Raw genomic sequence first — 12,023 nt, forward strand, 5'->3', positions numbered from 1 at the left:
AAATCATCTTTACTTCATCTCAGTTGCAAATACTGACATGGAATGATTTGAACTCATAATGTAAATAAATAGGAAATTTTTTTTGTGATGAGAGATTGGGGTTCTTTTCCTTGGGCTTTTGGTTTTTTTTCCCTAGAAGTCTGTTTCCATAGATAAGCAATTAAGAAGGTACCAGCCTCAAGTGCCTGAGCTTTTGAGAGCACTTCAGTACTTTTGACAGTTAATGTATTACTTTTATAGTTGGTGAAATAAAGGTGTTACATAAAGTCATTAATGATAAGGAAATTCTATCCTCCCATTTCTCCCACCCCACATGGGAATATATTGCTTTCTATCAGTCTTTAATTCAATCAAAATTTATTTATAAGCTCTACATTATTGCCATTTCCTACCTATGTGTGAGAAGATGTATTTCAAAATACAGCACCTTTTTCCCCCTTATCCTGTAATGCCATCTGAGATATGATTTTCTCAAGCTGGGTGTAGTCCTTCAGGTGGCTCTTAACAAAATGCAGCAGTGGAGATGTACCAGCCACAGTTTTGTCACCTGATAGAGGAGCAGGGGCCTCAGCAGTGAGGTGTTAACAGGGATAAATAAATCTGTGCCCTACTTGCAGATCCATGACAAAGCCCTTTCTCTTCAGCTTTGCTCTGCCATAAAATTTTACCTGCATAGCTGCTACATCTATGGAAATGTGAATGCTGCCAAATCAGAGGAAGGGAGGTGGAAGAAGCAATTCCTTTTTTTTTAAGTGGAATATGTGAGGGTCCAAGGAATCAGGGTTTGGTTCTGAGGCTCTTTGCTGAAGGAGTCCATCAAGGACCCAGGCAAAGTTTGTTGTGATATTTCCATTTCATGAGAGCTCATCCATTGGCTCTTTTTTATGAGGTTTGTGAAATGTTTCATGTGCTCTGTTCAGAGTGGAATATTCCCCAGTATTAATTAATATTCCTTATTATTATTGTTGCTAAGCTTTGTTGAGCAATGCTGCAAGAAAAATATGCAGGGAATTAATATTAATGCAAATCCTTAAACACTCTTTTTCTCTACATAACTTGCTGTTGGACAGGGGAGATGGTTTCTTTGGGTGTTTTTTTATTTTTGCCTGTGCATACTCTGACAGAGGCAGGACATGACACAAACATCTCTCCACTAAGTGGGTCAGTGGCAGGGGACTGCTCTGAAACTTCTGCCTGCCGGTGTGTGCGCTACTTCAGGGTTTAGAGCCTCAGCCGTTGGGGCCGGTGTAACCTCCTTCCTGCCCAGAACCCGAGCCACTGCATCTGCAGATCATTTAACTATTTCCCTCCTTAACACCCAGCTTCACTAGGAATTTCTTCACCCTCAGAAGCCTCATTGCAAGTGCATGTTGCAGTGAAAACGTCTTGAAGCTTTGCTAACTTTTAAACAGTCTGTTCCCAGTTGTCCTGCTAAAGTAAATCTTGCAGCCTTCCCATCACTTTTCTGCCTTGTGTATCTACCTTCCCTGTGATTCAGTCATTTACCTGCTGAAAAAAATTGTATGATAAATGTGTTGAAAAATGACAGCTACCCGGGTTTTTGAAAAGCGTTGCTATGAACTTAACCTAAGAAAGTGGATGGCTTTCATTGCTGGGGGTTTGGTGTCCTTCCCCACTCTGTCTCTTTTGGCACTGGTTAGACCTGATGCTGTCAGTGAGTTTAGGTGGAAATTTATCCCAGAAAAAGGAAAAAACCCTGATATTATTCCAGTAGGATTAGCTGTGATGAGTGTCCAGGCATAGCTTTGACTGGACATCAGGGATGGCTCCTGTAATTGTGCCAGCCCTGGTCCATGTTGGCTGCAGGAGAAGGAATTGCTCACGCTGTTCTCTGTAAACGGCCTCATAGCTGCAATTCTCCCTCCAACACCTCTATCCTTAGCCTGTGTGCTTGTGAAGGATTTTTCACTACTCTGCTTGCTAGCCCCCATTAGGTCAATGACTTTTGGAAGTTTTAAACTAGGATAAAAGGGAGTGGAAATGCCCTATAAATCTTCTGGTTGGGAATTGTTCTTCAGGTTATCAGTAGATTTGATCACTGGAGCATGAGCTGTGAGTTAGCTGTGAAGTCTAACTTAAAAATGCTAATTTAAAGTACTTAGGGAAATACCTGCTACTCTGTGAAGTGCTCAGTGAACAGAGAAACACATCTGATTGTGATCAGCAGCATCTTGAGCCTGACTCAGTGTCTCTTCCTTCAGCCTTGCAGCTTGAAGTCTCCTTGGGATTCCCGGGGAAAAAAGGAGGCTCAATTCTTTTATGTAGTCCTCTGTCATGTGCACGAGGTTGTAGGAGCTGAAATGAAAAGGCCACCTGATAGTAAATCAGTCGGGGGTGAGTTACTGCTGTGGGACAGAGTTGGTAGGGCAAAGGAAAGGCTAAGTGACCTAGAAGCATTTGAATAATAATTCTTGCCTCTTCCTACACTTAACACCAGATTGAATTAGACCCTCGAAAATTTACAGCAGGGAACACCGTTTGCATTAACTAGATTAAACTTTTGCTGTCCCTGATGAAGATGGGTCTAGTAAAAACACTGGTGCCTAATTAAAGCTCCTACAAAAGCTGCAAGAGCTGCACAGCTTACATCTGTCAGCCCACCTGGTTGGATATCCACATCTGCAGCTGCCCTGTGCATGGTTTGCTGTCTCTAGGAGGCAACATCAGGCTTGCTTCAGGAAAGCCCTTTGCACAGAGTCCTTGCTAAACTGAGAACTGAAAGCAGTTGCTTTTTCTGAGAATGACTGACTGTTTTGATGAAGCAAGGAGTCCCCTTCCAGAGATGAGCAAGGCACTCCCCTCTCTGTTTCTGACAAGGCTCTGGAAGGATTTGGAAGGTGAAAGTCTGCTTTATTTAATTATATATTCAAAGTTAATCATCACCTTCAGACTGAAAAGGTAGATCATTTACTGTTTTCTGCATGTTTCCACTTCCCACATACCAAACAGCTGTTGGAGATCTACTTGTCTTGCTCGTGTTACAGTACCTTGGACTTTTTTGTTAGAGTCTTTACTCCATGATGTGCTAGAAAATAATAGAATCATAGAAAAGTTTGGGTTGGAAAGGACCTTAAAGATCATCTAGTTCCAAAGTCCCTGTCATGGGCAGGAACACCAATGTTTAACCCTTTGTGGCATTATAATATTTTCCTTCTTTTAACTCTATTTCTTCCAAATAAATCAGAGGGAAACTTAAATTGTTTGAAATTTGTGTTAGTGCCTCCCTGAAAGGGATCCTAAAAGGAATATGAAAGGCTCACAAGAATCCTAAAGCACCTTACCTTGACTTTCCATAGGGCTAACATTCATTGGTGTAAAAAAGTGGAAGTTAATTACCTGAAATACTATCATTTTAAAATGTAGTTATTTGGGCTGCCCAACATCTGGTCTTGTAACCTGAATCCGATCATATCAGCAGTTTCCTCCAACATCCACGACTAACTTTAATGCTGAACTTCAGGGGCACGAGCTTTTGGGCCATGCCGTGTTTCACAAATAGATGATAGAATATTAATGACAAATTAATAAAGCCTCTGCCTTCTGCAAGTGAAGGAGAATTTGGCCTCTGCTTCTTCTGCCCTGGAGGGTCACATGTTTGTTTGTTGTTTATGTCTATGAGTAAAACCCATAGAAATATATAAATTTAAACAAACCCCATGAGAGATACATTCTTTATGAATAGGATTATCTGTTATAATTTTAGCTGGCTAACTTTTAGGTATTTAGTCTGGGCTGTCTTTTTATCTTCAGGCCTGTGTACAGTTGAGGTGTAGCACAATGCAAGTCACTCATATCTCTCCTTGTTCAGCCCATGGAACTCTCTTGGGTTAAGAATTTTGCTCTAAGACAGCAACAAGACTCATCATATCCAGCATCTCCCTGCTGGCAACCTCCAGAGAGAAAGGCTGGTAGGTGACTGATGTGGCAGTGGCACCTGCAGCTGTGGAATTCTATCACCACAGGGGGCTGGAAACACAAACCTGCAGGAAGAGGCTCTTGGATGATATAGGGTAGAAGTGAGGTAAATGCAACAATCCAGAGTCACAGGGATCACTGCAGGGGGAAGATGGTGGTGTCCAAGAAAAGCTGCCTGCTTTGCCCCAGCAAGCAGCTGTGGCAGCTCTGGGCTGTTGGGAGAAGGCCCTACAGTATCTGCCTTCAAACACCTTTGTTTGTAACCCCAGTTGCACCAAAAAATCTCTTGTGCTGGGATTGGTTTTCATGGGCTTCACTGAGAAACTCGGTTTCCAGGAAGATAAAACGCTTCATTTAAGGCTGTGTTACTGAATTTTGCTAATCCCTAAAAGTAAAACCCTTAAATGAATCACTTAATAAGGGCCATGGGAGAGAAAAAAATTTTATGGTTGACAGATTTGATCTACATTTACAAGTAATTCAGCTTTTACAGTCTGCATTTCTCAAACTATTATCAGGAATCATGGTCTAACCCAATCCAGATGCACACTAAAAACATCAGAGGAGGAAAATCCTATTAAAAAGAAATGTTTTGGCACGTTTCAAGGGTCCAGGCCATGCGCAGTGATTCAGCTCAGCTGATCCCCATTGGTACTGGCTGCATTGGGCCAGCCCTGTGGATTGGAGCCCCGCCAGCCTTGGGGTGCAGCATCCCTCCCTCACATCATGTTTAGGAGCAGGGTGACTGTGTCTGGATGTGGATCCTGGGACTCCCTGTGTCTCTCCAGGACTGGAGCAGCAGGCAGTGTGGGCAGCTGGCTGGAGCTGAGCTTGCTGCCCTGTGCCAGAGAGCTGATGCTGGGCCTGAGCCAGGGGCTTGTGACTCTGTGAAACCGCGCAGGGCTCTCGAGGCTTCCTCTGCCTCGGCTCCTGGGGCTGCTCTGGCCTCTCACTGCTGCTTTTTATTTCCTTGCTTGTCCGCAGCAGCTCTGAATTGCCTTTTTTTCTTTTTACCTTTTCAATTTTTTTTTTTCTTTACCCACACTTCAGAAAGTAAAAGGCCACAGGGGGTTGTTGGAGAGGTGCTGGCAGAGCTGCTTTGGGGGTGTGAGTGTGCAGCAGGATGAGGGAGATGCCAGCCTGGGGTCCAGATGTGGGAGTGCAGGGACCTGCAGCAGCAGGAGAGAGAGCCCAGGCACAGAGAAGATCAGGGCTGCATTGCTGGGTGGGAGCAGAAAAAAGGGGGAGAGCAAAAGCCCAGGCTTTGGAAGGAGGAGGTGCTGGGAAGAAGCTTCCCAGGGGCAGAAGCACAGCTGTGACAGAGTTCCAGGTGTAGGCAATGGGGATTGAGGAGGGCTGGAAACCTGAGCAGTGCTCTACTCAGTGACTGTCTCCTCTAAGTTCTGGTATGAGAATACTGGGAAGACAATGTCCAACTCTGTGTAGGCACTGGGTAACCTGTGAGGTTAACAGAGTGAGAATCATCAGCAAAATATTTGCTTTTTGTGCTTTGCTATTTGTTTACTGTTTGTGCTTTGCTCTGTGTGAGGCAGCTGAGTGTGACTGCTCCCTCAGGCCTGGCACATTTTGCTCTGCCCAGCTCCCATCATCAGCTTGTGACCTTGGCCTCAGCCCCCAGACCATGGCTGATGAGGCTGATGACAGAAGATACATTTTGGTGGTGTCTAAGGACATTTTGGTGGTGTCTAAGGGACTGGCCTTCTGTTTTGAAGAGGTAGTAACCCCTCCTCTGGCAATTTAAAAACCAAACTTGGTCCTTGTCACCTGAATGTATGGTAACTGTTTTAACTGCCACTTGTTCATTCTGCTTCCTATCTCTTTGACCTTTCTTTCTATAGGCTTTGTGCCTTATGTCTTTTTCTCACTCTCTCTAATCCAGAAACCTGTTTCAAAGGTTATTATTTAGAAAGTGCTTTGTACATTTTGTTCTGTTTAAGAATACAGAAGTCAAACACCTTAAGGAAGGAAATAACATGAACTAAGAGACAGGACAAGGGGAAGCAGCTTCAAGATGCACCAGGTTGGATATGGGGAAAATTTTCTGCAATGAAAGTGGTTAAGCATTGAAACAGGCTCCCCAAGGAAATAGTGGACTCACCATCCCTGGAAGTGTTCAAAAAATGAGTAGATGTGACACTTCACAATATGGTTTAGTGGGTATGGTGGTATTTGGCTGAAGGTTGAACTTGATGATATCCAAGGCCTTTTTTTTCACCCTAATAATTCTATCCATTTTATTGGTCTGTTTCTAAATGTTAGACTTTCTCATTGTCTCAAAACATATTTTTCTAGGAACAATCACAGTCAGAGCAGCAGGCCCTCCATCACTAAACAGCTTTAATCCATTACCTGGGATGCTGGAGGCCAGGCTGCCCCATATCAGCACCACTGGGCACTTGGTTGGCTCTGCAGAGTCAGCCAAGGTTGACTGTGGTCCCCTGCACTCTTAACATCTGCTCCACAGTCCTCTGTCTCCTGCTTTAGCTCCTTCTGCACTGGGGATGTTATTAGTGCTGGAGAAATATTGGACTTGAGATGGTTGTGTGAATGTGCCTGGCTTTGGTACAAAAAGAGGGGATTCAGGGCCAGGATACCCAAAGAGTATCTCAGATGCCTCCAGGCTGGTGTAAAATATTGCCCTGTGAACTGTTTAGAAGAAAAGCTCTGGGAAAGTAATCTCAGCTTATTTGTTGGTTTAATATACAATGTTGGGCAAATAACATAATCTGTCTCTGTTTACCCCATATATATGAAATTTTATAGTCCTGAGGAAATGTGGTAAAGGGTATTTTTCATAAAGTGCTTTGAACAGTATTTTTTAAATGATTGAAGAAGAGGGGGGAAGAAGAAAAACCATCTAGGATCTCAATTTATTTCCATGGATTTGCTTCTAAATGCATGATTTAGGAAAAAATGAATGCAAACTCCTAGTTCAGACAAACAAACAAATCTACGCTGTGGTATTTTTCTGGGTGTGTGAGCTGTCAGTGGGAACAGTGATTGTTTATCTTCATCAAAGGGCTTTTCAGGTTATTGATAATTTTTGTCTTTCTCTTTTGAACTCCCTCCAAATCTGCACAAAGCACAACTCAGGTTAATTTTAAGGTGTTTGTTTGTTTTGTTTTTTATATCATAGTGCAATACTGCTTTTCCTTGGGGGATGGACCTGGAGCTGCATATTGGATCTATAGTTACTTAGCCTTTGATTTTTTTTTTTTAGCTATACTTTATGAACTTTCTACATCTTTATGAACTGATACACAGGTAGTTTCATCAGGTTTATCTGCTGAAACACAACAGTGTTAAAGTGTTGTACTGGATGTGGTCAGTGTATGAGTATTTAAATGGTGGCTGAAAAGAAGATGGAGACTCCTTTTTCAGAAGGAGGCACATGGACAATGTGTGGGGTTATGGCCTCAAGTTACTCCTGGAGCATTGAATGTGATGGTGTCAATGTTTCTTACATTTAATGAAGAATTGCAAAGTCCTCCCCTAAGATTTTGTCCAAACAATGTATTTTCTCTCACACACTTGATGAAGGAAGCCTTAACCAGGCCCAGTCATGAATCCCTGCAGGAGATGCTGCTGGGTTTTCTGAGAAAATAAACATCCTGTGTTGGCTGGGGGAGTTTGCAAACATTTCTCTCCATGGAGATACTCTCGGCTGGCTGAGGTCCTGGATAGTCTGGTTTAACTGAACTTGTTTAGAGACAAAGCTGGACTTATGATGGCCCCTTCTGACCAGATGAATCAAATAATTCTTATATTCAGAATTCCATTTCCTTTGCAAAGGGGCAGTGTTGCCCTCACACTGGCTATTATTTTTCCATGGAGTGCTACGTAGCACTGCCAGATTTATGCTGCCAAGCACCCAGTGACACAAATGACTTTGCTGATGTATCTTATATTTCTTTCAGATGCTGCATCAGTTCTTGGCCTCACAGATCCCAGGCTCTGCTATGTCCTGGATGGATTCCTCTTCATTTATGCAGTGGTCATGACAGCCCTTTTTGTGAAGGCAAAGGTCAGTCTAACCCAACACATTTGGGTGCATTTGGATTTGGTGGTGTAAGATAGTTGAGCTGGGTTGGAAAGTGGGAATGGAGGGGAACCATCTCTTAGAATGAGACCTTTCTATTCTTTTGCTTTCTTTCTCTCTCTCTTTTTTTTTTTTTTTTTTTTTTCTTTCTTTTTTTTTGGCCCCTATGTTTCTGGTGTCCACTTGAGTAGTCTGAGGCAGTTCTTTCCAAAGGTTCATAAATGGAGAAGGGAAGAGTATGTTAGCGTGTTTTGGTGTTACACTTATGGATACATTAGGATTTTGTAGATGGGAGGTGACTGATCATGAGTAATGTGGATTTTTTTCTCCTGCTTTGTCATTGGAAAGAGAGGAGGGGATACACAGAAAATACAGGGAAAATGGCAAGCCTGTGAAGGATGTATTAAAATGTCTCAATAATTCAGACATCTTTGATACTATGAGTGTGATGATGCCCAAACAACCACAGTAGAGGACTTGTGTATTTGATACAGACATGATTCTTTGCCTAAATATTGACTGAGCTAGAAGGTTATTTTTAATAAAGAAATGAATGTGATAATAACAGTTCAAGAAGGCTAAATCAGTACAGAATGTAGTTTGACAGGGTCTTTTTTTAAAGACTACAACACAAAGTAGCTGCTCTCATCGACCCAGAAGTGCCTCTTTTTACCTGAAATTTTGGCTTAGCAATTGATTGCTCATAAATATTTTAAGCAGCTGAGCCAAAGAGCAGCTACAGAAGGGATAATCCTTTTACCTCTTTTTTAGCTGCTGCTGCCACTCACATCAACTTATTGTGGTGGCACTAAAGCCCTGCAAGCCAAGGGCTGCTCCTGAGAGGTGCAGGGATTCCCAACAACTTTGCAGGCAGTTGGAGAACTCAAATCCCAGGGAGGCACAAGATTATGATAGGAAGAGAATGGAGACACAAAATCTGAGGAGGGCAGGTGTGTAGGGAACAAACTCAGATGTCTGTGAGCTGGTGTTACGTGTAAAAAAATGACTTGGCTGCTGAGAGCAGGCTGGTGTGTGGATAAAAGGGCTGCAGCAGCAGGGGTTTGCATTGCCTGTAGCCCCACAGGGAGCTGCTTGTGGGTTACCCTGTTTCTGATGAGAGTAACAGGTAGGAGAGAGGGAATGAAAGGACTGAGGGGAGCCACTGTGTCTCTGCTCATGGAGTGGTCTCTCTTCCAGCTCAGCCAGGCCTCCGAACCACAGCTGCGACCAGGCCAGGATGACGTGTACAATGTGAGTAACTGCTGGTCTTTGTTTTCTAATCCACCATCCAGACCTTCTGGGGCACTTAGAGACAGTGGATTGCCTGCAGGTCGGAAAAGTTCTGCATGAGCCAGCTGATGAGTAGGCTGTACATGCGTGCAGCATGGCAGCTGTAAGGAGGAAAGGTAAAACTTCACAGGGGCAGCTCCTGGTGTCATCCCTCTGGCCAGATGCTGAAAAGTCTTTGGGCTGTTGATTCCTGATCTGGTGCAGAGCTCTAGGCTGGCAGGAGCCCAGGCTGTTTGTTGTGCTGTCCCTTGGAATAAACAGGCCTGTGAGAGCTCTGGGTGTGTGTGCAGCCACTGCTCCTGTTGTTGCTGCTGTTTGATGTGTGCTGGGCAAAGGGCAAATGCCAAGGAAAGCTGTGGAGCTGACTTTGGGCACCTGCAGCTCTTCCACTCTCAGGTGTGTGGAGCCTGAGCCACCACAGCCCCTGTGCCTCCATTCCCAAACTTTCCTGTTGTACCTTGTCCTGTGCCCTGACCATGGGCAGCATCTTTAGGCAGTGAAAGAGGACAGAGGCAGGATCCTGCCTGACCCTCCTCACTAAATTGCTCACTCATGGCAGCATTAAACTCCAGCTATTTTTGCTATGTCTAGCTGCCTTTTAATTTATTTTTTTTTCTCACGCTTTTGACCATAGCCACATCCTGTGATGAGTTCTGTTTAACTCTGTGATGTATGAACACTAATGTAATTTATTTTCAGTTTAAGTGTAGCCTTTCAAGTAGCATTCTCAGCTGTGTTACTCTGACCTGAAATCTCTCCTTTGCCCTTGTCCAAGGTAACCTTTCCCAGCTAAGAATTGTGTTGGGCATAAAAATTTCTGTAGCTTCTTGATGCAAATTTAGATAAATAGCTCTGCAAGAAAAATGAAGCTCGTGGATCTTCACGAGTCCCTCCTTGTCATGCTCCTCTAGTTTTCAACTCATTTCCACTTAGGAGAGGTTCTTGATGCAACAGCTTGCAGTTTTGTTTTTAAGCAATTTCCATAGCTTAAATGTAGACATTTTTGTTGCTAGTTGTATTAGGGAGTAAAAATAATTTCTACTTCAGTTACAGTCCTTGTGAGCTGAGCTCACTGTTCTCTGTTCTGCGTTAAGATCTATTATCTCCTTAACACGGTGTCCCCCCACTGCTTTTGCTCGCCCGTTTCAGAAACTCTCCCGCACGCCCAGAGACGATTACGACGTTTTGGGAGGAAAGCGAGGAGCAGACCCCGAGCTGGGCGGGAGACACCAGGTAACCTCCTGGCACCTGTGCGCCTCTGCGCTTTGATCCGGTGCCTCCCACGCCGTGTCACAGCGCTGCTCACACCGGCAGCCACCGAGCGCCTTCCTGGGGAGGGGACGCCGCGACGTGTCGTAACTCGGGCGGAGCGGGGGGACAGGAGCGAAGCTGCCCCTGCCCTTTGATGTCTGCCCCTCTCGCTCGGCTGGGAGCTCGCAGCGCCGGGGTGGGAAGTGACACCCGGGCCCGGGGCGGATGCGGAGGAGGCCCGGCAGCCGTGGGTGTTTGACAGAGCTCGCTGCGTCTGATGCCATCAAACAAGAGCCCGCAAAGCAGAGCAGCAGCCAAAACAACCCTTTGTGCTGCAGAGCCCGTCACTTTCAAAGGAAAAGGGAGGGAAAACCTCCTGCATCAGCAGTGACAGCTGTAGGGAGCGAGCAGAGAAGAACTAAGTTTTACCATTTGTTAAACTGAAATTAATTTTCCCCAGAGCAATGTGTCTGAACAGAGCCTTATGGGTGGAGGCAGGATGGACTGGACTGGGCAGGTAAAGTCCATAGAGCCGTAGCTGTGCCATGGAGCAAATGCATAAGCACGTACAAGGTAGTAGAGGATGCTAGTAGTGCAATGTATGAACAACTTTCTTCTTCTGTTTTACAGCAGAGGAGAAAGAACCCTCAGGACACTGTCTACACTGTGAGTAGAGCACGCTGTAGGGAGCAGAGAGGGAGGGATGGCTGGGAACAGGAGATTCTGTTTCATAGGAGACTTCCTCCCCCAATTTCAGCTTCGGTTCAAAAATCAACAATTGCTTTTCAAGACCTCTCTTCCCTTCCACCCAGCTTTTCCCCCCAGATCCTCTGTTTTTGTTAGAAAATTTCTGCTCACTCCTGAATGACAGGAGAAAAACACTGGGGAGATGTGGAAAAGAACTTGGATCAAGATACTTGCTAATGCCTAATGCTAGTGACTAACCAACCTTCATCCTGTGGGATTGCTGCTGCAGTATTTCCTGTGCATGGCCTCCAGCCCCTGTGACTGCTCTCTGGCAAAGGCCAAATGCCAGTGCATCTGAGAGGGGCTGCTTAGGAACCTAGATAGAGTTGATTTGACTCTGGCTAAATGCTAAGCACAGGTACAGGAATGTTGATTCTCATGTCTTGGGTCTTTCTGGGTCTTCAGTGCTTGAGAAACGAGCTTGTTTCCAAGACCTTAACTGCTGTTGAATCATGAGCCACTCTGAGATCAGCTGGTTTTAAATGTGGCTACCCAGGGGCTGGCTTGGCTTTTCTACTGTCGTACTGACTGTTTCCCCCTCTCTGCCTGCAGTCACTGCAGAAGGACAAGATGGGTGAGGCATACAGTGAGATTGGAACGAAGGGAGAGGTGAGTCTTACTTTCCTTCCTGGTGAAAACATGGCAACAGAGAACATTTCAGCTTTTGGGCAGAAAATCCCTGTCAGCTGCCCTGGCTGAGGGGGCAGAGGGCATGAGACGGGTGAGGAACAGCTGAAAG

The 12,023-nt window shown here is 44.8% G+C and overlaps 1 protein-coding gene across 1 annotated transcript in view; it reads left to right on the forward strand.

Annotated features, from left to right (window-relative positions):
* The window catches only part of CD247 (CD247 molecule), a 46,960-nt gene that overhangs the window by 31,662 nt on the left and 3,275 nt on the right, over positions 1–12,023 (forward strand). Inside the window, exons 2-6 of the mRNA XM_056487309.1 lie at positions 7,875–7,981; positions 9,194–9,247; positions 10,436–10,519; positions 11,168–11,203; positions 11,837–11,893. Of these exons, the coding sequence (XP_056343284.1) occupies positions 7,875–7,981; positions 9,194–9,247; positions 10,436–10,519; positions 11,168–11,203; positions 11,837–11,893 (338 nt within the window). The remainder of the gene's footprint in view (positions 1–7,874; positions 7,982–9,193; positions 9,248–10,435; positions 10,520–11,167; positions 11,204–11,836; positions 11,894–12,023) is intronic.

This window comes from Oenanthe melanoleuca, chromosome 1, assembly GCF_029582105.1.
Source record: "Oenanthe melanoleuca isolate GR-GAL-2019-014 chromosome 1, OMel1.0, whole genome shotgun sequence".
Lineage (NCBI taxonomy): Eukaryota > Metazoa > Chordata > Aves > Passeriformes > Muscicapidae > Oenanthe > Oenanthe melanoleuca.